Source organism: Bufo gargarizans, chromosome 1, assembly GCF_014858855.1.
Source record: "Bufo gargarizans isolate SCDJY-AF-19 chromosome 1, ASM1485885v1, whole genome shotgun sequence".
In the NCBI taxonomy this organism is placed as follows: domain Eukaryota; kingdom Metazoa; phylum Chordata; class Amphibia; order Anura; family Bufonidae; genus Bufo; species Bufo gargarizans.
Window position 1 is genome coordinate 284,803,636 of NC_058080.1, and position 26,256 is coordinate 284,829,891.

The 26,256-nt window shown below is 41.6% G+C and overlaps 1 protein-coding gene across 1 annotated transcript in view; it reads right to left on the reverse strand.

The window, feature by feature from the left end:
• The window catches only part of CCDC158 (coiled-coil domain containing 158), a 67,302-nt gene extending 41,251 nt beyond the window's left edge, over nt 1–26,051 (reverse strand). The window contains exons 1-11 of the mRNA XM_044278079.1: nt 26,012–26,051; nt 25,166–25,314; nt 24,880–25,076; nt 23,913–24,022; nt 20,798–21,107; nt 16,275–16,348; nt 15,064–15,174; nt 11,021–11,123; nt 7,176–7,286; nt 6,836–7,033; nt 2,147–2,620 (exon numbers count right to left, since the gene is read on the reverse strand). Coding sequence (XP_044134014.1) covers nt 2,147–2,620; nt 6,836–7,033; nt 7,176–7,286; nt 11,021–11,123; nt 15,064–15,174; nt 16,275–16,348; nt 20,798–21,107; nt 23,913–24,022; nt 24,880–25,076; nt 25,166–25,314; nt 26,012–26,040 — 1,866 coding nt within the window. The 5' untranslated portion in view covers nt 26,041–26,051. The remainder of the gene's footprint in view (nt 1–2,146; nt 2,621–6,835; nt 7,034–7,175; nt 7,287–11,020; nt 11,124–15,063; nt 15,175–16,274; nt 16,349–20,797; nt 21,108–23,912; nt 24,023–24,879; nt 25,077–25,165; nt 25,315–26,011) is intronic.
• Nucleotides 26,052–26,256: the final 205 nt, after the last annotated feature.

Here is a 26,256-nt window from a genome sequence, read left to right on the forward strand (position 1 = left end):
GTGCGGCGAACGTATGGCACCCGCACTAAATCCTGACCCATTCATTTCTATGGGGCTGTGCACATGAGCGATGTTTTTAACGCATCACTTGTGCGTTCAGTTGAAATCGCAGCATGCTCTATATTGTCCGATTTTGACATGACGCAGGCCCCATAGAAGTGAATGGGGTGTGTGAAAATCGGATGGCATCCGCAAGCAAGTACGGATGCCGTGCGATTTGCACGCATGGTTGCTAGGAGACCATCGGGATGGAGACCCCATCATTATTATTTTCCCTTATAACATGGTTATAAGGGAAAATAATAGCATTCTGAATACAGAATGCATAGTAAAACAGCGCTAGAGGGGTAAAAAAATAAATACAAATAATTTAACTCACCTTAGTCCACTTGCTCGCGAAGCCCGGCATCTCCTTGTGTCTCCGCTGCTGATGAACAGGACCTGGGGTGAGCTGCTCCATTAAATAGAGCTTAAGGACCTTCGATGACGTCACTCCGGTCATCACATGGTCTTTTACCATGGTGAATCACCATGGTAAAAGATCATGTGACGTACCATGTGATGACCGGAGTGACGTCATCGAAGGTCCTTAACCTGTATTTAATGGAGCAGCTCACCCCAGGTCCTGTTCATCAGCAGCGGAGACACAAGGAGATGCCAGCTTCGCGAGCAAGTGGACTAAGGTGAGTTACATTTTTTATTATTTTTTTTAACCCCTCTAGCGCTGTTTTACTATGCATTCTGTATTCAGAATGCTATTATTTTCCCTTATAACCATGTTATAGGGGGAAATAATACAGTCTTCAGAACATCAATCCCAAGCCCGAACTTCTATGAAGAAGTTCGGGTTTGGGTACCAAACATGCACGATTTTTCTCACGCGAGTGCAACGCATGACAATGTTTTGCACTCGCGCGGGAAAATCGCGCATTTTCCCGCAACGCACCCGGCTCTTATCCGGGCAAAAAAACTGACGCCCGTGTGAAAGAGGCCTTAGGCCTCTTTTACACAAGTGCGATGCGTGAAGCAAACACCTAGCACCTGGACTGACCCTGAAACATCGCAGCATGTTCTATTCAATCCCTTTACTTTCTGGAACCAGACATTAGTGGTTTAGTAGCAAGTGAAAATATTTTTTTACTGAATAACATCTTAAAGGCTATGAACACCTTTGGGCTTTTTTTTTTTTTTTAGTTAAATGGATATATTTTTTTACCCAAAAAATAATTTGTGTAATAGGGTTTTATTATGTATTTGGTTTCTGCAGGTTCTATGTATCACAAGACACAGCAAACTGCAGAATGCTGTTCAATCATATTAGTCAGAGATATTGTCTCATGGCTTGTCTCCAGCCCCTCTCTCTCCTCTGAATAATATTATGGTGTCATAAATCAGCTTAGCAGGTCGTTCAGGAAAGCAGAGAGAGGGGCTGGAGACCAAGCCATCAGACATCCAGTCCAATGAAAGCTGCTATAGTTCACAGTACAATGCTTTAGGAAATGCTATGGTGGAAGCCTTCCCATGCACAATTTAAAGACCTATTAACCCGTAGAGGACCTTGCGATCTTCCACTTTCGTGTTTTCATTTTTCACTCTCCACCTTTCCAGAACCATACCATTTTTATTTTTCCATTTACATAGCCTTATGAGGATATTTTTTTTCCAGACAAGTTGTACACTTTCTAATAGCACTATTTAATATTGCATATGATATAGTGGCGATTTAAAAAAAAAATTCTAAATGGGGTGGAATTGGAAATAAAACGCAATTCTGCCACAGTTTTATGTTTTGATTTTCTTTTACAGCATCCCCTATGCAGTAAAATTGACCAGTGACCTTAATGGTCCAGGTCAGTACAATTACAATGATACCATACTAGTTTTTCTTGCGTTTCAATACTGAAAAAATCTTTGAAGTGGCGACTTTTAAAGAGGTCCCCAAGTGGTTAAGATATCAGTACCCTAATAGAGTTAAAAGAGAGAGTAAAATGACACTCAATAAATGCCCCTCTCCCAAAAGTGCTAAACAAGAGAGCTGACGGATGTTGCTTCTCAGAGCTGCTGACCAGCTGTGAGGGAAGGAATGGAACACTTCTATATGAATTCTCTGAATGCCCTAAAAACCATATAGACAGTAATGACATACCAGTAAATCCTGTAGTTCAGATTTTTTAACAGTTACTTCATCTAAGAGCTGAGATTTCTCTGCCTCCAGAGCATCCACTTTCTGGTTCTGTTGTCCAATCATTTGAGTCATAGCTTCAATTTGACCTCGAAGAGTTACTATCATGTTATCCTTTTCTACTAGGAGCAGCTTTAGTGTTTCGGCATCTCTTTGCATCTCTGTCATTCTCTCATTGTCTACTTTCATTTGCTGGACCTCACGTTTCTTGGACTCAGCATACAAACGCAGTTTCTTCAGCTCATCGAGGACACTCTGTAATGACTTATCCTTTTCCACCAGAATGGTTCTTGTTTCTACCAAACTTTTCTCAGCATGGACCAAGCATTGGCTTTTGGCTGCCAACTCATCTGAAGTTTTCTGCAGAGCATCTTTAATGGACTCCAGCTGGGAAGATGCACATTTCAAGCTTGCTGTTTTCACCTGGATAGTTCTCAACTTTCAAGACATAAAAAATATGTTTTATTCATCAATATTGGATGTGTTTTACGTTGCTGGAAATAATACTACAAAATCATAAGCACAATCAAATTATTTTCTTTGTAATTGGTAGCATGGCAAGAACCTATTGAATAGATTTTTCTGTAGTGACTTAAAAAGGGCAATTTCATGAGAAAACAAATGAGTCCAAGTGTGTTTGTTAATGGGTTGTCTCACTTCAGCGATTGCCATTCATCATGTAGAGAAAGTTAAAAGTCACTCACTAATGTATTGTTATTGTCCATATTGCCTTTTTTGTTGGTTTGATATTTTTCCATTACATTATACACTGCTCTTTTTCAGGGGTTACGACCACCCTACAGTGGTGGCCGGGCTTGCACACTATGGCCCCTTTCACCCGCACTGAATCCTGACCCATTCATTTCAATGGGGCTGTGCACATGAGTGATGTTTTTCACGCATCACTTGTGCGTTGCGTGAAAATCTCAGCATGTTCTATATTCAGTTTTTTTTCACACAACGCAGGCCCCATAGAAGTGAATGGGGCTGTGTGAAAATCGAATTACATCCGCAAGCAACTGCGGATGCATTGCGATTTTCACGGGTGGTTGATGTTAATAAATAGGGATGAGCCCCGGGACCCCATTAAAGTCCATTTACTTTATTATTGTTATAATGGAAAATAATAGCATTCTTTAATACAGAATGCTAAGTAAAATGTCCATTGAAGGTTAAAAAATAATAAAAAAATTACTCACCTCATCCACTTGATCGCGCAGCTGTTATCGTCTTCTTTCTTTTTCTTGCAGGACCTGCAAAAGGACCTGCGCTGACTTCATGAGCGCTGTGATGTCAGTGCAGGTCCTGCTGAATGAAGATAAAAGAACCTGTATTCAGAATGCTATTATTTTCCATTATAACCATGTTATAATGGAAAATAATAAAATCTACAGAACACCGAACCCAAACCCGAACTTCAGTGAAGAAGGCCGGGTTCGGGTCTGGGTACCAACATTCAGTTTTTTATCACGCGCATGCAAAACGCATTGAAACGCTTTGCACTCATGCGGAAAAAAACTGAGCAACGCAATCGCAAACAAATTGCGCGCAAACTCACGCAGGTTTCCCTGAACCTGCCCGCAACGCATCCGGAACGCTTGTCTGCAAGGGGCCTTTAGGTAAAATAACCGGCCTATGCTCACTCCCATTGTCCCAGCCACTAAAGAGGCAGTCGCCTTTTCCTATAGTGTGCAAGCACGGCCACTGCTGCTGGATTGCAGGGTGCTCGTAACCTCTGGATGTGAGCAGTGTATAATGTGCAGAAAAAAATAAGTCAAGCCAACAAAGGAGGCATGTATAAATGTTTGAAAAACCTGTCTGCTTGAAGCTAGAGGAAGCCTACTTCATACAGAATTATACAGCTCCCACTGAACCATTGTATTATTTAAAGGGGTTTTTCTGTAATAATGATTTTTAAGCAACTGCCTCCAGGCTGCCCCCTGAAACAGAAGATTCACACTTATGTGCTCCACATTGTTCCAGTCCTCCGTGCTGGAATCTGGTAGTGCATGAGCATGATCACTTGTGCTGTTCCAGCCAATGACTGACTTTAGCAGTGTTCTCGCCACAAGCAGCACGTCACCGCTGAAGCCAGTCATTGGCTGGAGGGAGCGAAAGATGGACGAAGCGAAGGCAGCACTGAGGACTGGAGTGGTGTGGATCTGGTAAGTATGGTTCTACTGTTTCAAGGGACAGGCTGTGGGCACTTGCTAAAAAAATCATTATTACTGGAAAACCCCTGTAAAGGGATTGTCCAGGATTTAATAACTTGCCACTGTTACGCCAGAACTGCACCCCCTATGGCCCCATGATGTTCCATACATGCATGTGACCCCTGCAGCCAATTGCAGGCCTGACCGTTGAGGCCAGTGATTGCCTGCAGCAGTCACATGGATGTAGTGTGTGTTATCACCGTGGGACAGCGGGGAAAGTGGGGACCACCAAAGCTGGAGCTGCTGTGCATTGCAAAGGTAGTGGTTTTGTTTAATTATTTTGTCAACTTTCCTGCACTTTTCAGTAGTGATGAGCGAATCGAAGTTGACAAACTGGAATTCGATCCGAATTTCCGGAAAAGTTCGATTTACACCGAAGTCAAATTTCCTTGCGCTTTGTGGTAACTGGACACAACGTGGCAGTATGCTGTGGAGATGGCGGCAGGGAGTCCCTCCGAGTTACTTGCGCAAATGGCCCAATGCATGCTCAATTGCTTTCGTAGTGACAGCCGAATTGTGACATTCGGCAGAGGGATGACTACTGTCTCTCCACCATGTTAGACCCTCGCTACCGGTCCAAAATGGGGGCCTTTTTTACACCCGCTGAGAGGGAGAACAAATTGAACTACTATCAAGACAACCTACAAATGTAATCAGTTGGCCGCTGCCTATGTGCACCATCACCCATCCTCACGCAGGTCTGACCGGGGCCCTCTGCACTCACGTTCCACTGCCATGGCTGCCGGGGTGGGGCGTACAGGAGCAGTACCAGCTCCATCAGCAGCAACTTAAGTCTAGAGTCACTGATAAGCAGTTTTCTTCACCCATCTACTGAAGAAACTACTGACCAGCAGCAGCAGGTAGACATAGAGCAGAACCTGAACCAGCAGGTTGTGGCATACTTGGACTGCACCCTACCACCCCACATCAAAGATCCCCTGGATTATTGGGCAGACAAACTCGATTTGTGACAGCAACTGGCCGAGTTTGCCCTGTACAAGTTTTTGTGCCTGGCCAGCAGTGTGGCATCAGAGTGGGTGTTAAGTGAGGTGGGGGCCTTAGTTACCCTAAGGAGAACTCGGTTGTCCACCCAAAAATTGGAGAAACTGAACTTTGTGACGATGAATCAGGCTTGGATCAGCCAGGGTCCATATCATCTATGGTGCCACACCTAAACTTTGTTAAAAGAGACCTGTTTCTTCTGGCTACCTGCTTCAGCTACTATTCTAAAGCTCCTACTGCTACCCACCATCTTCAGATAGTACTGGTATTGCCCCCCACCTCCCCACTCTGTCACTGGGTCAGTTTGTGGTCTCCTCATGCTGCGACCACCTCAACACTCTGTGGTCTCCTCAGGCTGCTGCCACCTCACCACTCTGTGGTCTCCTCATGCTGCTGCTACCTCAACACTCTGTCATTGGGCCACTCTGTGGTCTCCTCATGCTGCTGCCACCCCACCACTCTGTGGACTTCTCATGCTGTTCCAACCCTCCCCACCATCCCCATGCCACTATTTTGCCTTTTTGGCCTGGATGGCATCACCATTTATTTGACTCTTTTTCTGATCTGTCAGGGAAAAAAAAGACACACAACGGATCCTGTCTATGTAGCAGCTGTTAGACCTGCATGGCATGGTCCCTATTTTGCATCAGAATTGACTTATGATTTGGTAGCCAAAAGCAGGAGTGGGTACAAAACACAGAAGACAGGCAAATATTCCATTCACATGTCATCTCTGTTTTGGATCTATTTCTGTTTTGTTTTTTTTGGCCTTAGCAATACTGAGGATTACTGACCATGTGAAGGTGGGAGCTCAACAGACAGGATCTGTTTTTTGGGGCTTATTGTTCTGATGGATCAGAGGAAGGGCAAAATAATCTGTGACGTCAACACAAACTTACTGCTGACACAATCTCCACTCTGTCAGGGGAGTTCTACTTGTAAAGGGAGTGCGCTCTTTCACGCTATAGTAGGATCTTGTGCCTCTTCCCAATTCTTTATACCTGGTGCTAACATTGACCTGTAAGGCTGAGTTCACACTTGAGTTATTTGGCCAGTTTTGGCCCCATAACTGCACAAATAAGTGAAGTGATTCTAAGAGTGACGCCTGTCATCTGCGTGTCATACTGATTCACAGTATTGTTTCACTACCACAGAAGACTTCCTATGCGTGTTTCTGCAAAGCACAGTGTTTTATATCACTATACAGGATCTCTGCTGCCAGGAAATAACTGTTTTTTAACGAGATGCGTTACAAATAAATTTGGATCGAATCTAACTTTTTGGGAAAGTTCGGCGAACCGTCCGAATCAAATTTTTGAGAAATATCTACTTTTCACCCCCAAAAAATTCCAGACAACTCTTTTCACTCTGCTTGAAGTGAGGTCGAGGAATTTAAATGCAGTAACATGACTCTGCAAGAAACTACAAAATACCAAACCTGTTGTTCTTCCTTCTTCTGACTGTCTTCCATCACCATATTTACCATTGCTTGAAGCCTCTCTGCCTCAATCCTCCGCTCAATCAGCTCTCTCTGTAATTTTTCGTTGGTTAGGCAGTTGACCATTTCCCGATCCTGTAATTGCTTGTTGCGCACCTTTTCTAAGCTCAGCTGTTTTTCACATGTGTTCAAAGCTTCCTGCAAGTGGAAAGGCAATTTTCATTATTACCATTAGAACATATGGCTATTGTTATTGAAAATTCATTCAAATAATGATCTGCAGACAAAATTATTTAGTTGAAAGACCAGAGTACAGTGAGATCATGTACTGCCATCTTACAGTTAACTGCAGGATTTGGCCACCGTAGTCTTGCTTGCACTGAGCATGTTTATTTTGCAGGTCTTCTAGTGCACCACTGATAGATGATAGTTGCTTTTTTAGTTCTTCCACCTATAACACAAGCACAATATATAATCAAAGATAATAGTACCAGTTATAGATCATAGATCTGGACCAATAGAAATACAATTAATATTCATTAAAATAAAAAAATTTAATCTATCTACAGTAGAATTGCTTCTACTTATAGAGACACAGGCAGCTAATATCAGTCACGATATATATCAGATTAAGACCCTGAGTTACCATGCCTTCACTCCAGAATTCTGCTATCAAAAAATAGAAAAATGGGGCTTTTGAATCTTTTACTTGCTCAAAAAGTTTGCGACTTAAATTTTTTTTTATACCACTAACTCCAGATTTGAAATATGGGTGGAAAAGTGGGGGTGTTTAGCCAAGGTAATGAGTTTCACTCTAGATAAAAATAAATAAAAAATCACTAAAAATATGCAATTTCATGCCAGTAAGATGGTGGAGTAAGAAAACCGGAGGAGCTTTTCTAGACAAAAGTGTTATGTTTAAGGGCTCTTTCACACGAGCGCGTTCCTTGCTGAAATCACGCTCCGTGTGAAAGAGGGATTATGCGTTCTGAACTCACAGAAGTGCAGGGCATTATCATGATTGATAATGCTGTGTGCCTCTGCCTGAACTTTATGTCAGTATGATGCTGTAACAGAAAGGTCAGGCAGAGGCACACAGCATTATCAATTATGATAATGCCCTGCACTTCTGTAAGTTCAGAACGCACAATCCCTCTTTCACATGGAGCAGGATTCCCACAAGGGACACGCTTGGTTGAAAGGGCCCTAAGGATGAGGCAAATTTATCAAATAACATGCAACATTTGATAAATTTGGCATACAGCACATTAATTCAGACTCAAGCAAACCTAACTTGAAATATTCCCTTCATGATAAATTCCCCCTTTTAGTCAGAATCAAAGGTTCAAAAGAGTGAACAGTGTAAATAAAAAAAGGGCTAAACCTAATTGAAAGACAAATAATTTAGTAGTGATTGCAAGAAATGTTGTAAGGGTCACAGGGTTCCTATTGACCCTTTTAAAAAAAGAAACTTGCAATACCCTAGTAAAGTGATGCAACCAGACTAAACATAGCGCTGGCCTGATGGAACTAGAGTTTTGGTCTCAGGCCAAGATAGAGAAAAGGGCAGACACTAGTATATATGGCAAGTGAGATCATTTTTGTAATGTTATCAGATGACATATAAGACTCTTAACTGACATTTAGCAAATGTAGAATTAACAAGACAAGTGCTGTCCTTATATATATATATATATATATATATACTGAGCGGTCATAACATTAAGAGGAATCTGCTTATACTGTGCACATCCTAAAAGCTGACAATCGGCCTCAGGGAAGCCCGGAAGTCATGAATAGTGAGGATTAATATAAAAAAGGGGAGCATACTAAAATATCACAGAGTGACAGCCTCTAGTCCATAATAATAATGATGCTACCACAAAAAAGCAGGAACAGATCGCACATCAAATATCAAAAAATATAGCAATCTTTATTAATCAACACAAAGTTAAAGGGATTCTGTCACCAGGATTTACCCTACAGAGATATTCATATGTGCCCATCAGTCGCCTTGTTTTGTATTAAATGATCCCACTCTTACTGCTCTGTGTGTCTTTTATTTGTCAAAAAAGCAATTTTATTGCTAATGTAAATTACCTTGATAAGGAGCCCAAAGGGTTGTCCCAAGATCCGTTGGAGCCCGGCCGCGCCCATCATTCCGGAGCCCAGCACCTCCTACCAGTTAATTTATTCACTGCACTTGCCCTGACGTCATTCCTTCCAAGCGCCTTAATCTCGCGCACCACAGTGTACACAGTAGTCTCCGCCCGTGCGGACTACTGGCACAGGCTTCATTGATCCAACTGCGCATGCGCCGGCTCCCTGCGCACGCAAAATTACGGCGCTTGGAAGGAATGACATCAGGGCAAGTGCAGTGAATAAATTAACTGGTAGGCGGTGCTGGGCTCCGAAACTATGGGCACGGCAGGGCTCCAACGGATCGTGGGACAACCCCTTGGGCTCCTTATCAAGGTAATATACATAGCAATAAAATCGTTAAAGACGCACAGAGCAGTAAGAGTGGGATCATTTAATACAAAGCAAGGAGACTGATGGACACATATGACTATCTCTGTAGGGTAAATCCTGGTGACAGAATCCCTTTAAAATACTGTGCAAAGTGAGAGAGAGAGATTTCTCCCATCTTCTATCTATCCCCAGGACTGTGACTATGACGAGGGGACATCCTCTGCATCTGGAGGAAAGAAGGTTTGTACACAAACATAGAAAAGGATTCTTTACGGTAAGAGCAGTGAGACTATGGAACTCTCTGCCTGAGGAGGTGGTGATGGCGAGTACAATAAAGGAATTCAGGAGGGGCCTGGATGTATTTCTGGAGTGTAATAATATTATAGGTTATTATAACTAGAATTCTGAAGAAGGGTCATTGATCCAGGTTATTCTGATTGCCTGATTAAAGCTGGGAATTTTTTTTTTTACCCCTGACTTTTTTTTTTGCTTTCCTCTAGATCAATTTGCAGGATACCAAGCTGAACAGGATGGACAGACATCTTTTTTCAGCCTTATAAACTATGTTACTATAATACTATCCTACAGATGTAACCGAGCTAAAATTATATGTGCCCAGACACAATTAAATCATCGTAGAAGCAGAAGTGCAACACTATAAGCATACAATGTATAGCATATAAAGACAACACCCATACTACAGCACACAGTGTCCAGGCTTAGGATGCACATAAAACCCACCCCATGTGTATCGCTGCTCAACCAGCTTCCTCAGGGGTCACATGATGATGTTTCATGCCTCTGGGCAAAAAACATAAAGATGTACCGTACATTCTGCACATACCTGATTCATAAAATGGATCAATGGTAGAGAGTGTTCTCACTTCCAAACTACACAGTATAAAAACATAGGCATGCCACAAAAATCATAACTATGGACAATTTTTTATAGTAAAAATAACTTCACTACTTACTAATATCCTATAGACACATACAGAGAACACCTCACTACCCAGGACCCTTAAATTAGGTTCACACAAGCTTTATCATGGTCTGACAGGGTGTACCTATTTATATTTTATAAGAAAATTCAAGCACTCCTTTTGAAGAAAAAATGCAAGTAAGGAATTTTTTCTACTCTGAGATGAGAACTCTATTCTAAGCACCCATTAAAGGGGTTGTCTCCAAAAATATTCTACAGTTTTCAAACCAGCACCTGGATCTGAATACTTTTGTAATTGCATATAATTAAAAATGTTGTATAGCCACTGAGTTATTCAATAAAATGTATCAGTATGGCGCCACCTACTGTTTGCTAGTTTCCTATTTCTTTGTCCTGCTCACAGAGATGGCCGCACATGCTCAGTTTCATCCTTCAACTGCCTGAGCTGTGATAGGGAGAGCATGGACACGCCCCCTGAGCTGCTGCAGAGAAGACACTCCCTTGAGCTGCCAGCTTGATATAAATCTAGCAGAACAATGAATGGGGAGATCTCTGGATCCATGTGAGGTACAGGGCTGGTTCTAGCTTTGTTACAAAGAGATTGTAATGTACTATATGATGTCTGATTTTCATTTTTTACATTATTCAAGGGATAACCCCTTTAAGTACACAGAGTATACGAGATATCCAGTGAAGTTGTTGGATTTTCCATAGTTGTCTTTTGACTGGGTCTCGGTATTACTATTTAGTACAGTATTATATTTTCTTACCTTGTCTTTGTAAGTTTTTTTACAATTTCGCAGGTCACTTTGTAGCTGGGATATTTTTGATTGAAGATCGTCTATATGTTCCACATGCTTAGCATTCTGAACCCTGAAAGAAAAAAACAAAACAGCAATTTACTAACTTGAAAAGTCCTGTCAGAATAATTATCAATGTAAATCTAACAATAATTACAAAAAACAAGATGGCTGCACACCATTATATATAAAAACAATAGAGCTAAGAAATGGGGATCATTCTAGATAAAAGTGGTACAATGCAGACTATAAATGAGTATAAATGAATAACGGAAGCTCTTAGCGCACATACGTGTCGGGCCCATCTACCAGGCGTCAAGGTGGCTTCCACAGATGGGTCCCTATCACTAAAGAAACTGCCTCACTTTGGACTTACTTAAGCATCCAATATTCAGGGCAGTGTAGGAACCAGCTACAAACATATTCTGCTCAGAAGTCCCAGGTAGATGGGCGTCTCCAGTCTAAAAGGGGTGCCACCCCCAATATATTGCAAGAAAATTTAGACTAAAACCTTCAGAATCACAGGTGCATATCCATGAAGCAAACATAATTATACAAAACAAGATGGCTGCACACCATTATATATACAAACAATAGAGCTAGGCAATGGGGGTCATTCTAGATAAAAGTGGTACAATACCGACTATAAATGAGTATAAATGAATAATGGAAGCTCTTAGCGCACATACGTGTTGGGCCAATCTACCAGGCGTCAAGGTGGCTTCCGCAGATGGGTAAATCTAACGATATAACATTGACAGGTAATGTCCACCCCATATTAAATGGGTTGAATGAGATAATTAAAAATCTTGAGCAACCCCTACATTAGGGTACTTTCACACTAGCGTTTTTTCTTTTCCGGCACTGAGTTCCGTCTTAGGGGCTCAATACCGGAAAAGAATTGATCAGTTTTATCCCCATGCATTCTGAATGGAGAGAAATCTGTTCAGGATGCATCAGGATGTCTTTAGTTCAGTCACTGAACGGCGTTTTGGACGGAGGAAATACCGCAGCATGCTGCGGTATTCTCAACGTCCAAAATTCTGGATCAGTTGCCGGAATGCACAGACCGGTAAAAAAAATATATAATGGATCCGTTTCTCCGGATGACATGCGGAGAGACGGATCCGTTCTTGCAATGCATTTGTAAGACGGATCCGCATCCGGATCCGTCTACAAATGTTGTTCGTTTGCATGCGACGGAACTGCTTACCGGATCACTCTGCCGCAAGTGTGAAAGTAGCCTTACATATTAAACCGTTTCTCAGCACTGTTCTCTGTGGCATTCCTCCAGTTCTTCAGCCACTGTTTGTTTACAAACAACAGCGGTCATGTGCGCACATGACCGCTGCAGCCAATCATCATCCTTAAAGGGGTTCTCCGGGAATTTAGAAAATAAAAATGCTTAAATATTACTTTATTATAAATATATAACCAAATACATTTCATTCATCATAACGGTTCATTTTGTCTAGGGAGCAATCATTAGGAGAAATGAAATGGCCGCCGTCCTATTAGTACACAGAGAGCCTGTCCTAATCACACAGGAGGACAAGTTACTTCACAACACTGGGGTAAAGAGCTGCCTCATTCTCCTCTCTGCTCTGCTTGTCAGGGATTATAATCCTGAATACAGATGATAGGATCTTCAGCTGAATCTCTGTAGGGATGGATTTGATAAAGAGACATGAAGTACAGCGAGAAGGTGGAGGCAATGAGCAGCAGCACTTGTATGCAGTCTCCATTACCACAGCCCCACATTACCACAGTCTGTCTTGTCCATTCTCTCTGTACTTCCTGTCTCATCATGATCTCCATTCCTACAGACATTCAGGTGAAGATCTTATCATCTGTATTCAGGATCATAATCCCCGACAAGTAGGGCAGAGAGGAGGATGAGGCAGCTCTTTACCCCAGCGCTGTGAAGTAACTTGTTCTCCTGTGAGATTAGAGCAGGTTTGTACTAATAGGACAGCGGCCATTTTATTTTCCCTAATGATTGCTCCCCAGAGAAAACAAGCCATAATAAATAAAAGATATTTGGGAATATATTTATAATAAATTAATATTAAGTATTTTCATTTTCTTAAGAAGAACCCCTTTAACTGTCTAACAACCTGCATGGTGACATGTAGGTATAAGGCATGTGACCCGTGCAGCCAATCACTGTCCTCAATGGGAGACCGCTAAGCACACTGATTGGCTGCAATGGTCATGTGGTATGTCACTGCTGCTGTTTGTAAACAAACAGTGCCAAGCGAACTGGACCTACACCACAGAGTATGGCGATGGAGAATGTAGTGAATATAAGATGTTTTCTTATTTTAAGTAATTTTAGGGCTTGTCTGACTATTCTGCCACCAATGTACATGAGAGAAGTCTCTGATGAGTGTTAGTGGAAATCTCTTGTACAAGCAATAGTAGACAGTAAACTTGCCATACTCATTTCCCTAGCGACACCAGTTGAATGTAGAATTCCAGTGAGGGAGATGTAATAGATATGCTTTTAGGTAATTTATTGAATGTAACTTGCGAAATGAAGTGATAGAGATCAAAGAAAAACCTTCCCTCCAGCTCTGTGATACATGTCTGGCAAACAGTAAAGAACTGCAGGACACAGGATATGAACCGATAGAAGAGGAGGAGTTACAGGACGAATGGCATAATGAAAATTACCGCCATAGGTAACTCCATAAAATTGAATATAACAATGGCCACAAGGTGACAGCATAGTGGATAATAGATATAACACCAAGTACAATTATGATGGATATTCAGAAGAAATAATTATCCATTTTAATTATCTCAGACAACCTTATTTTTTTGTTGTTTTATCTAAATAGATTGAACTTGGCACAGATTTTCTACTACATCTTTAAAGTAGTTGTCTGGGTTCAGATATTGAGAAAAACAAGATCGACAGAGGTACAACACCCGGCATTGCCACTCAGCATAAATAATGCAAGGAACTCATAATTAAGAGGTGGAGCGGTTATGTTGCTAATGTGGCGGCATATATTTTAATATACAGTATATAATGACTGGAGCTGGAAGCAGAGTGCTCCATCCACCGTCTAGTGGCGGTACTGGGTTACTGCAGCTCAACTCCCGTTCAAGTGATTGCAGCTTGAATACTGCATACTGTTTAATGTAACAACAAGTATGCAGTAAGCTTCTTAGTTCCCTCTAGTGGCAGCTGTATGCAGTCAGCATATTATCCTTTATATCTATGCATATGCAGGGGATTTGGATCTCTGCATCAGAAAAAAAAATAGAGCCCCAACAAATATACTGAGGGTATGTTAGCCATTGACAATCATTTATCTGAGCTCCTACGATGCAGTGGGACATATCATCTTTCCTATGTCAAATTCCTGTAAAATGCTTGAAGTAAAGACCGCAGAATGAAAATCAGACATTGATTCAGCAAGAAATGCTGGAATATTCGAGCTCAGACCATATTTAAACTATAACCATATTAATCTATTTAAACTATAACAAGATGAGCACATAACTGCAACTTAGGTTCTTTCAAATGAAAGGGGTTGTGAGGTAGTTCTCTGCTCAGGTGGCCAGAAGCATCACTGTCCACTTAAAGACATTCTACCAAAAGTTTAATTTATTTCTATCCACTGGGATAAGGGATAAGAATCTAATTGTTGGGGGTCTGACCACTGGGACCCCCAATAATCCTGATAATCGAGGGTCCTTGTTTTAATGGAGCAGCGAGTTATGACCTGTTCATTTTATATGGGACTTCCGGAAATAGTCGAATGCTAGGACTGGCAGTCCTATAGAGAATGAATGGAGTGGTAGCTTGCAAGCATGACCTCCTGCTCCATTCATACAAGGAAAAGGGATGCCTATTCTCAGGATCTGTGGAGGCCCCAGCAATCAGATACTTATGCCCCATTTTGTGCTGACGATAGTATAGCCCGCCTTTGTATTGAACATTTTACATAAATTATGATGCTAAATTCATTTCATGTATAAGACTGGAAACCTATACTTACTGAGAGGATTCCAAGCGAGTCTGGATACTCTTTGCATGGCCTGTGACAGAATTCATTTCAGCTACCAACAGCGCCCTCTCCTGTTCATGTTCATTGACTAGATTGTCATAGCTGATCCAAAGAGAAGAAAATAAGGAAATATTTAGATTCTAACTCAAAAGAAATTGATCTCAAATCTAGAATGCAAACTGTAAAATAATTATTTATGAGACAGTGTGAGTCTGGTGTATATAAGCTTATCTTCAGTAGTCAACACAAGACAGATTTGTGTATCCTAAAATTAAGGAAAATAGCTATTAAACAAGACTAGAGCAGTGTATCCTTCTCAATTAAAAGAGTCTTCCAGCACTTAAACATTGATCAATTATTCTTGGTATAGGTTAAAATTGCTTACTGATGAGGGGGGGATGGTTGACCACTGGGATCAGCACAGTGAAAGAACCATGGAGCTTGTAGGAACCATCATTGTTTACGCAGGCAGAGAAGCTTATACATACTAGTGGCTGTGCCTGGTGTGGAACTAAATTGGGGAACCTACAGTACCAGACACAGCTACCACTATGGGTGAGCTGCTTTGCCTGTGTATGATCGGCTGATTTGCTATCTTAAGGATAGGTCATCAATTAATAAAGGGGTTGTCTCATCTCAAATATTGATGGCATATCTCTAGGACGAACTAGTACCTTCATCTCCGGAATAGACCCACCGAAGTGGAGTGCACACCAAGCAAGCGCGGCCACAATCAATTGACTGTTATGGGAGTTCCAAAAAAAGCTGACTCTCCATTCTTGCCATGGGACTTCTGAAAATAGCCAAGCATGCTTGCTCGGCTATTTTCGGAACTGTCATAGCAGTGTATGGAGAGCACCTGCGCATGTGCGGTGTGCTCTACTTCACTTCGGGGCCCAATTCAGAGGTGGGACCTGCACCATTCTGACTTTGAAAGCATATCCTTGTGATATGCCATCAAAATCTGAGCTGGGCCAACTCCTTTAACACTTTTAGCTCCAAAAGGGTTAAAACACAATATTTACCTTTCGCTAAATAGAATAGAATTTATAGACTTTTTAGCTACTTAAATATCTAAAGGGTTACAATGCATTGCCAAGACAAAGCCCATACCCAAGAGTGGCCCTGTTTCTGGACGAAAACATCTATGTCTTTCTAATTTTATACAAACCCTTGTAAAGCTAAAGACTTAGCTTACTCACCTTTCTTGAAACTTTTTCATACAAGCCTCTTTTTCTTTTAAGTTGCCTTTCAGCAAATGAAGCTGATCTTCTGCCTGTGACATACAGATTGTATATAGCGTGAAGCTCATAAAATTAAAACTTTAGATTGGCCTAAAACACATCTTGCAATTGTTCAGATGATTAAAGAAAAAGAAAAATCCCCACCACTATGATATAATGTGTTCTTTTGTACAAAGAAGTGATTATGGTCTATATTAATGGTGGTCAAATAGTCGATCACTGTCTACCAGTGGCCTTCAAAGTGGGTACCACAAAATCTTGATGTAAGGCCACCAAGCTATTTTCCTGCTGCCTTCTACACAAACCTGAAGACAAAGCTTGCTCCTCATAGGTTCAGTGTGCCTGTCATCATCTTTTTCTTGTAAAATGAGCATTGATGTGAATTTTGACCAGTTCACACAATCCCTAGAGGAGAATATACACTCTAGAACTAAGCAGGGCAAAGGGAAGGATCAGCACAGTAAAGTATGGAGAAGACTGTGGATCAAATAAAATAAATAACATTGCCTGCTATTGCAGCGTCCCACTATGTGTGTATGGGCACTGCTTAAAAGCACTTTTTACTCTAAAAACTGTACTATGCTGTATTATATGACTTTGTACTAATTTATCTGCAAAATCACAGTTACCAGGCAGATTAGGTGTAATTTATACATCCCACCACTAGATGGGGATAAAACTTAGGTTCTATATATGCCTAGTTCAGGCCTAGTGAGACAGGACAGGAGACAGGTCAGTGGTTGTTGATTGATTATTCAGTCTGCTGAGAGTGAGAGAGTGCAGATCTAGCACTTCTGCTCTGATGAAAGTTTAGTCCAGAAAGGGACAAGAGAAAAGACTTATACATCCAAAGGATAAAAGCCACAAATCAGGCATCAAGGATATTCAGGTGAAGGATACCATAGCCTCCGGCAACCTCACCAAATTACACTGATACAGAAAATATCTGGCTAAACTCAAAATCAAGCCCAAGAAAGGGACCTACTAAAAGGAATGAACAGAGTGCAATGCCCATAGACTTTAACAGGAAAGTGGAATGCCCATAGAGAATAATGGACCAGAGTGGAATGCCCATAGAGAATAATGGACCAGAGTGGAATGCCCATAGAGAATAATGGACCAGAGTGGAATGCCCATAGAGAATAATGGACCAGAGTGGAATGCCCATAGAGAATAATGGACCAGAGTGGAATGCCCATAGAGAATAATGGACCAGAGTGGAATGCCCATAGGGAATAACGGACCAGAGTGGAATGCCCATAGAGAATAATGGACCAGAGTGGAATGCCCATAAAGGAATAATGGACCAGAGTGGAATGCCCATAAAGGAATAATGGACCAGAGTGGAATGCCCATAAAGGAATAATGGACCAGAGTGGAATGCCCCTAGAGAATAATGGAAATGTAATATTTGAATGAGAGACAAAACCATTTGACATCTCTAATAAATATTTAGCAGACATACTCTCCAAACTCGGTGGGATTATTTTGAATTAAGATTAAGTGGGATTATCGTTGGTTTCTATGGAATGACAAGAGGAATGACAGAATAGAATGCCCATAGAGAATAATGGACCAGAGTGGAATGCCCATAGAGAATAATGGACCAGAGTGGAATGCCCATAGAGAATAATGGAAATGTAATATTTGAATTAGAGACAAAACCATTTGACATATCTAAATTATTAAGCAGGCTTACTCTCCAAGTTCAGTGGGATTATTTAATGTTCAGATTGCGTGTAATTATCACTGTTTTCTGCAGAATGACGAGGGTGAATGACACAATGGAATGCCCATAGACTATAATGGAAAGTAAACTATGAGCTCATTTGCAGGTAAATCTGTGTTATGTAGGACAACAACCTTTACCACAAGTGTTCCCTGGGTAGAGTAGCATATTGTAAAATGAAAATTACCTTGGATTATAACCGTTTTCTATAGAACGCAAAGGTGATGGAATGCCTATAGACTATAATGGGAAGTAAAACTTGGCTTGGTGCCTGAACCATTCAACATATCAAATAAATCTGTAGCAGGTTTACTCTTCAAGTTCAGTGGGATTATTTAAAATTGAGATTAAGTGGGATTATCATGTTAATGTCCTACATAACATAGATTTACCTGCAAATGAGCTCAGTTTACTTCCCATTATAGTCTATGGCAGGCATGTCCAAACTGCGGCCCTCCAGCTGTTGCAAAACTACAACTCCCAGCATGCCTGGATAGTTTACAGCTATTAGGGCATGCTGGGAGTTGTAGTTTTGCAGCAGCTGGAGGGCCGCAGTTTGGACATGCCTGGTCTATGGACATTCCATTGTGCCATTCATCCTAGTCATTCTGCAGAAAAAGGTGATAATTCCACTTAATCTGAACATTAAATAATCCTACTGAACTTGGAGAGTAAGCCTGCTAAATAATTATTAGATATGTCAAATGGTTTTGTCTCTAATTCAAATATTACATTTCCATTATTCTATATGGGCATTCCACTCTGTCATTCCTCTTGTCATTCCATAGAAACCAATGATAATTCCACTTAATCTTAATTTAAAATAATCCCACCGAGTTTGGAGAGTATGTCTGCTAAATATTTATTAGAGATGTCAAATGGTTTTGTCTCTCATTCAAATATTGCATTTCCATTATTCTCTATGGGCATTCCACTCTGGTCCATTATTCTCTATGGGCATTCCACTCTGGTCCATTATTCTCTATGGGCATTCCACTCTGGTCCATTATTCTCTATGGGCATTCCACTCTGGTCCATTATTCTCTATGGGCATTCCACTCTGGTCCATTATTCTCTATGGGCATTCCACTCTGGTCCATTATTCTCTATGGGCATTCCACTCTGGTCCATTATTCTCTATGGGCATTCCACTCTGGTCTAGGGTTGGGCGATATAAAAAATATTCAGACGATAACGATTTAAAATTTTTTATCGCGATAACGATATATATCGCGATAAATACCCGTTTAAAAGAAAAAAAAACACAAGGAGACGTTATACTGTATGGGGGCCACAAGGAAAGGTTATACTGTATGGGGGGCCACAAGGAGATATACTGTATGGGGGCTACAAGGATATATACTGTATGGGGGCCACAAGGAGATATACTGTATGGGGGGCCACAAGGAGACATTACACTGTATGGGGGCCACAAGGAGACGTTACACTGTAGGGGGGTGGGGGCCACAAGGAGATGTTATAATAAAGTCTTGTGGCCACAGGCCACCATACATACAATAATACTTTACAATATACTTTTCCCGCGTCTGCTTCGCTTGTGTGCTCCCATTCTGACATCAGATGTTGGTGGGCGGAGATTTGAATATGGGAGCAAGAAGGAGGGAGAGCTGAAGGGGGCCCACTGTGGGAAGTAATAAGTTTGTAATTTTGTCATCACTGCACACGAGCGAGGCAGCTGCAGGAAATGTCTCTCCAGAGACACCCAGTACTCACACAGAGTTCGCCACATAGAACCGGCACGGGTGGGTGATGGACGTTGATGTCAGATGGTGGGTGGAGTCTGGAGACTTAACTAAGGGAGGCGGAGCAAGAAGGAGCCAGGAGTGAGAGGAAGTAATGTGCTTGTACTCACTACTCAGTGCTATGCAAGGTGCAGAGGCGGGCGGACACAGATTTAGAAGCGGTCAGCACACATGACCGCTTTGATGATGTCACAAAATACCGCGGTAATTAGGAAACAGTGATATCAACGTTTTTTTAATACCGCGGTATATCGTGATACCGATATATCACCCAGCCCTACTCTGGTCCATTATTCTCTATGGGCATTCCACTCTGTCATTCCTTTTAGTAGGTCCCCTAATAAAGCCTGGAAACAGTGGACTTGCAGATTATCTCTCATACCAACACGAGACTGTATTTTGTACTGCTGCAACCACTGTCTACCTCATTATTACCACTATTGGTTGTACCACCATTAACGGTACTGGTGTCACGACAAAAACCATCAAGGGACTCAGCCGCAACAAGCACCCTAAGCACCCCTAACATCAAGGGCACCTCAACCACCATCTTGGCTGATGCTTCCTACCACAGAGCGTGCCCCGGAGGATTTCGTGCTGTCCACCTCAACACTGTGCTGCCAGCCCAGGGAGGCTTTCTGCTAACCGTGAGTAAACTGATGAACTGTGTGTTATTATTTGGCCCCTCATCGGTCCACCGTGCACCTCACGTGTTGCCCCTGCGCTACTGGCTGGCTGCACTATCACTATTATGGGGGCACTGGGCCATATGAAAAGTGGGACGTCCAAATTTACAGCAGTGTTGTCTCAGCACTACATGTCACTGATCCTACAGTAAATTGTCTACTCAGATTCTGCAAAAGATCCCAACACAGAAAATATTTGGTCAAAACTGAGGTCTATGTTCATGTCATTGATTTTTCATCTGTACGAAACACAATTTAAGTTGTAAAAAACAAGAAACCAGAAAATAACCGAAGTTTACTTACAGGCTGAATTTTTCCTTTGAGAAAAGACACCTCGTCAGAAAGCTCTTGAAGTGTTTGGACCACAATTTTCCCAAGGTTGCTGAGGTCAAAGTTGACTTCTACTTTCTTGTTAGAATGCTCATTGTAAATTAAGATGGCTTTTTTGGTGTCCTGGAGTATTTGATCCTGCTTCTGTAATTTCTCTTTCAAAAGTTCAGTGTAAATTCGTGCCTGTTTCAGCATCTCCTCCTGAACCACATTAGTAGTCTCTAGTTCTTGCACTTTGGTGTCTAGTTTATTTCCTTCTTCTTGACTAATTAAGCTTTTTGGTCTGCATGAAATATTTATACAATTATATAATTCTCCTACTAGATTTTGCAGTAAAGAATACATCTTAATTTCTTTCAAGGACTAAGGCTGAGTTCACACTTAAGTTATTTGGTTAATTATTTCTATCAGTTATTGTGAGCCAAAGCCAGGTGTGGGTCAAAAACAGAACAGGTGCAGAGCTTTCCATTATACCTGATCTCTGAGTAGGCTTCACTACTGGTTTTGGCTTGATGGAAATAACTGATGGAAATAACTGAAGTGTGAACTCTGCCTCTTTTACACGACCGTTTTTTTCCCCGTTTACGGGCGATTTTTTGCGTTCCGCATACGGTCTGTATACGGAACCATTCTTTTCAATGGTTCCGCCAAAAAAACTGAATGTACTCCGTATTCATTCCGTTTCCATATTTCCGTTTTTGCGTTCCGTTGAAAGATAGAACTTGCAAATCACGTTCGGTGGCTCCATTCAAGTCAAGGGGTCCGCAAAAAAGCAGAACACATACGGAAATGCATCCGTATCCGTTCCGTTTTTGCAGAACCATCTTTTAAAAATTTTATGGCCGGCCCAATTTTTTCTATGTAATTACTGTATACTGTATATGCCATATGGAAAAATGGAACGGAAAAACGGAAACACAACGGGAAAAAAAACTGGAACAACGGATCTGTGAAAAACGGACCGCAAAACACTAAAAAAGCCATACGGTCGTGTGAACTCTGCCTAACAGACATATTCTCTGAAAAAAGAGATTTCCCCCAAAGACAAGCTATAGAGCGATCAGCTAATTGTTCATCCTCAGAGATCAGCTGTTGTCACCAGGGGAAGCCACTACTAACTATGCAGCACTGCTGTAGCAGTTGGTGCCGAGAAGATATTGCATAATATGCAAGCATTCTGATTGATTGGTTTTACGAACTATGATTTTTTTTTATGCAGTAAGTTGTCGTGTGGGAAATTTTAAAACATCACCATAAATTATTTTAACAAATGTCTAAAATAAAACATAACTTAAATAATAGTAATAAAAGTACCAAATGTCATGAGGGTGTTACTTGCTTAGAATGGTTGTTAATTTTTTTTTTTTTACCACAGATGCTTCAGTTGGCAGGCTGACCATCTCATGCTCTGCAGCAGTGGTCTTTAATATGTGATACTTCAGCTGTTGCATAACTTCAACTCCCAGCATGTCCTGTCATCCTGCTATTTCGCACCAACTGGGGAGCTAATACTTGGAGCTCATTGCTAAAGGGCTCGTGCACACCAACGTTGTGTGCCCGTGGCTGTATTGCGGCCCGTATACGGCGGGTCCGCAATAAACGGGCGCTGGCCCGTGTGCACTCCACATTCACTTGAACGGGTCCGCAATCACGCAGATCCTGAACGGAAGTACGGATCGGAACCCAACGGAAGCACTACAGAGGGATTCTGTGGTGTTTCTGGCTGTGCCTGCGCACCACAAAAAATAGAACATAAATAGAACATGTTCTATTTTTTTTCCGGTGCGGACAGATCACAGACCCATTCAAGTTAAATGGATCTCGATCCGTCCCGGCCACCGCACGGACGTTGCCCATGCATTGGGGACTGCAAATTGCAGTCCCCAATGCACGGAACGGCCGTGTGCATCAGCCCTAATAGTGTAGCACTGGAGAGAGCTACTTTCCAAGTGAAGTTGTGAGAACATGGCTTATTCTAAATAAGCTCAATTCAACGCCTCCATGTGAGCAGCAGTGGGCCAACAAGAATCCACATTATTACCTATATGTAGCCACTGATCTAAACCGTGGGTCTTCTTTAACAAAATCTCTCTAGACAATCAAGGGGACAAGCCTCTGTGGAATGGGCTACCACCATGATGCTTGCATTTTAGCGTTTGTTAAAACCTACTGCATACACTCCGAATTCAGTGGATTATATTGCCATTTCTTATTGACCACAGATTGTTGTTTGAGTGGACATGCATAGAGTACATGTTAAGGCCTCCTGCACATGACCGTAGGTGTCCCGTTGCCGTATTGCGGATCCGCAATACACGGGAGCCGTTTGGTGGGCATTCCACATCACGGATGCGAACCCATTCACTTGAATGGGTCTGGAAATCCGGAGATGCGGAATGGTGCGGAACGGAAGCACGGAACGGAACCCTACGGAAGTACTACGGAGTGCTTCCGTGGGGTTTCGTCCCATACTTCCGTTCCGCAAAAAAATAGAACATGTCCTATCTTTTTTCGGGACGGGCGGATTAAAGTGAATGGGTCCGCGATCCGCTGCGGCTGCCCCACGGACGGTGTTCGTGCATTGCGGGCATTCGTGTGCAAGAGGCCTATAGAAGTATTCCCAACTTCTAATTTTATGGCATATCACTAGGCTTACATTCTGATCTGTGTGGGAACCCCAACAAGTCTGAATACAAAGGACCTGAAGTCCCCTTGGCTTATTCTCTGCACAGTGGTGCTCCCACCCACCTGCGGCCCAGGAATCGACCACTGTTGTAACGTAGTTCCCTGCACAATGGGTGGCCAGGAGCATTAATGTGCAGAAAAACATTGTGAAAGAGCATCAGGACCTAGTTAGAAGGGGAGCGCTGAAGTCCCAGCATTTTGATCCCCATCAATAAGAAGCTGATAGCATGTCCTAGCCATATGCCGTTCCTTTCTGTAGTGGAAAGCCTTGATCCCTTTCATCCCATTTATCAGGTGTGAAGGCTGTATAGAGGAGGTTTATACACCCACCATCTTTTTAATAGATCTGCCAATAATTTGTACATGCTAGAATATATATCATAAAAGTAGTAATCACACTTACCTCATATCCACCTCTGCTATTCTCTCTCTCATCAGTTTCTGGACTTTCAAATGTACCCCACTGGTTGACTGCATTGCATGAGGTTGTTGCAGGCCTTGAATGTGGTTGCTCTAAGCGGAACACAAAAAAGATATGTATGAAGTTTAGTCTGACTTCACAAAACCCATACATCACTGTCACTGGGGTCACGTTTTTTTTTGTTTAACTACCTCATGTCTGTCATATTAAGATCTAACTCACACATTTTTACGCTATCCTCTGTGCATCTAAAGGGTTGTCCTTCAAATGATCGAATCAATTATCTACCCGTGTAAAAGGGCCTTTACTCTTGAGGACTTTACAGTCCTTGATTACACAGACAGATAATTGATATGAACGGGCATTGTGCCCCTTGTGGTGGTGATGCAGGGAAACTTTCAAAAAAAGTTCATGCAAGGTTTCTCCACAGATTACAGGGTATCCCCCCAGCAATGGGGATGATTTGTGATCTGCTTATTGTGATCCTAATGCTACGGTCACATGTGCAATTTTACACAGCAAATCCGCTGAATTTACAGAAGCAGTCAAGTGGTTGAGATTTTCATAATTCTCATCCATACTCTGCGGAAATTGCCCGCACTGGAATTATTATAATTTGACATGCGGTGTGGATTTTGAATCAGCAGCATGTCAATATGCGTTGCGAACGTCATCATAGATTTCACCCTTTGCAATGTTAAAGGTGAAATATGGCAGCAACTCTGCACCATTTGGAGTGGAGGTATAAGGGCAGATCCACTTTGGGTGGGATCTAACAACCTGCACCCCCCCACTGTTCAGCTGTTCTGCCAAAACTACACAGCCCTTCCTGAGGATTGGCCATCCATATTAAAATGGAAGAAAATCCCTTTAAATATTTTCACACCTTATTCTAAAATGCACGACGATGTAAGAGAGTGACTGATGCTGCTGATACAGTCATACTTACTTGTTCAAGCCTTCGTTGCGTCTTGCCACTGTGTATATCAACAGGACAGCGAGTTCCTTCCAATGTACCCTGCATGAGGCTACATTTCCCTGGTAAGCTAGACTCCTCTAGGTCCACACTTTGCCCAGTGCTTGGGGAAGTTTGTAATAGTAAAGCCTGAAGTGGGACCGATGAGAGCAAACTTGATCTAGTAGATTCTAAGTGAAGAAAACAAAAGTTGTCTCACTACATATATATATAGTAAAGTCAACATAGTGCTTATTTCCAGTGTAGACACGTAACATACCTCTAGGTGCCTTATGGTTATTGGCAGTGCTAGGCTTGCAGCATTGCTCCCGGTAAGATATGGACAGCTGATTTATAGTGTTCTGTGTGGCCCTTTCCACTTCTTTTTGTAATTTCTGGATCTCTCTTGTTTGCTCATCCAACTCAGCCCTAAGAAATTAAAGGAATCAAGTACAAATTAATGTTCAATCTACAAACAAAAAAAAAAATCATAGTTTTGGTCTGTGTCTATGTAGTCAGGTATGATACTACACATACTGTAATCAGGTAAGGTGTCCTATGATTTGGACCTGGAATGAAAGGAGTGATGGAACTGGATCTACATCAGAAGATTTCACATAGGATCATCCCTGTTCCAATCTGAACCTAAGTATCTCGACTAATGTAAATGAAATCCAAAGATCTGGTTTAAACTACAAGGAAACCCACATTTTAAATAGTCCAGTATATCTGAGTGTTCTTAAATCCAAGCATACAGCACAGAGCTACAACACATGTATATGAGTATTGAAAGGATCACTGGATCACACTCTACTGTACAGCATGAATAATGATCCAACCCCAACCTTGGACCACTCATAGACCAAAAATGTCACCCTAGATATAACTAAACTACATAATAAAAATAACATTCTACAACTTGTTGGGGAGAAAAGCTAATGCTATAATGCTATCCTCATTTTTGCAGATAATTTTGATACTGCATTATAGATAGGAAATATTATGGTGCACAAAAGATGACATTTCTATCAATAATAACCATTTATAGGTTTCTGTAAAAATAACTATTTTTTTGCTCATGTCCTTTTGCCACTAATAATGTGTTTTTGTTTTTTTTGTACTGTACCTTAAGGCTAGAAGATTCTTGCCAGCCATTGTCATAGTAACATCTGAAAGAGAATAAATACATCACGGATGACATAACACTAAGGAGTAGCTGTCACCATCCTGACATGTCTGTTGTATTAACTACTTGCATTCCCCATGTAATAGCAATTCTGAAGCATCTTTTCTTATGTCTCTATGATGTACCATTCCTCTGTTATGTTTACTAGAAGTTTATAATGAATTATCAGGAGCTTGCACTAAAGG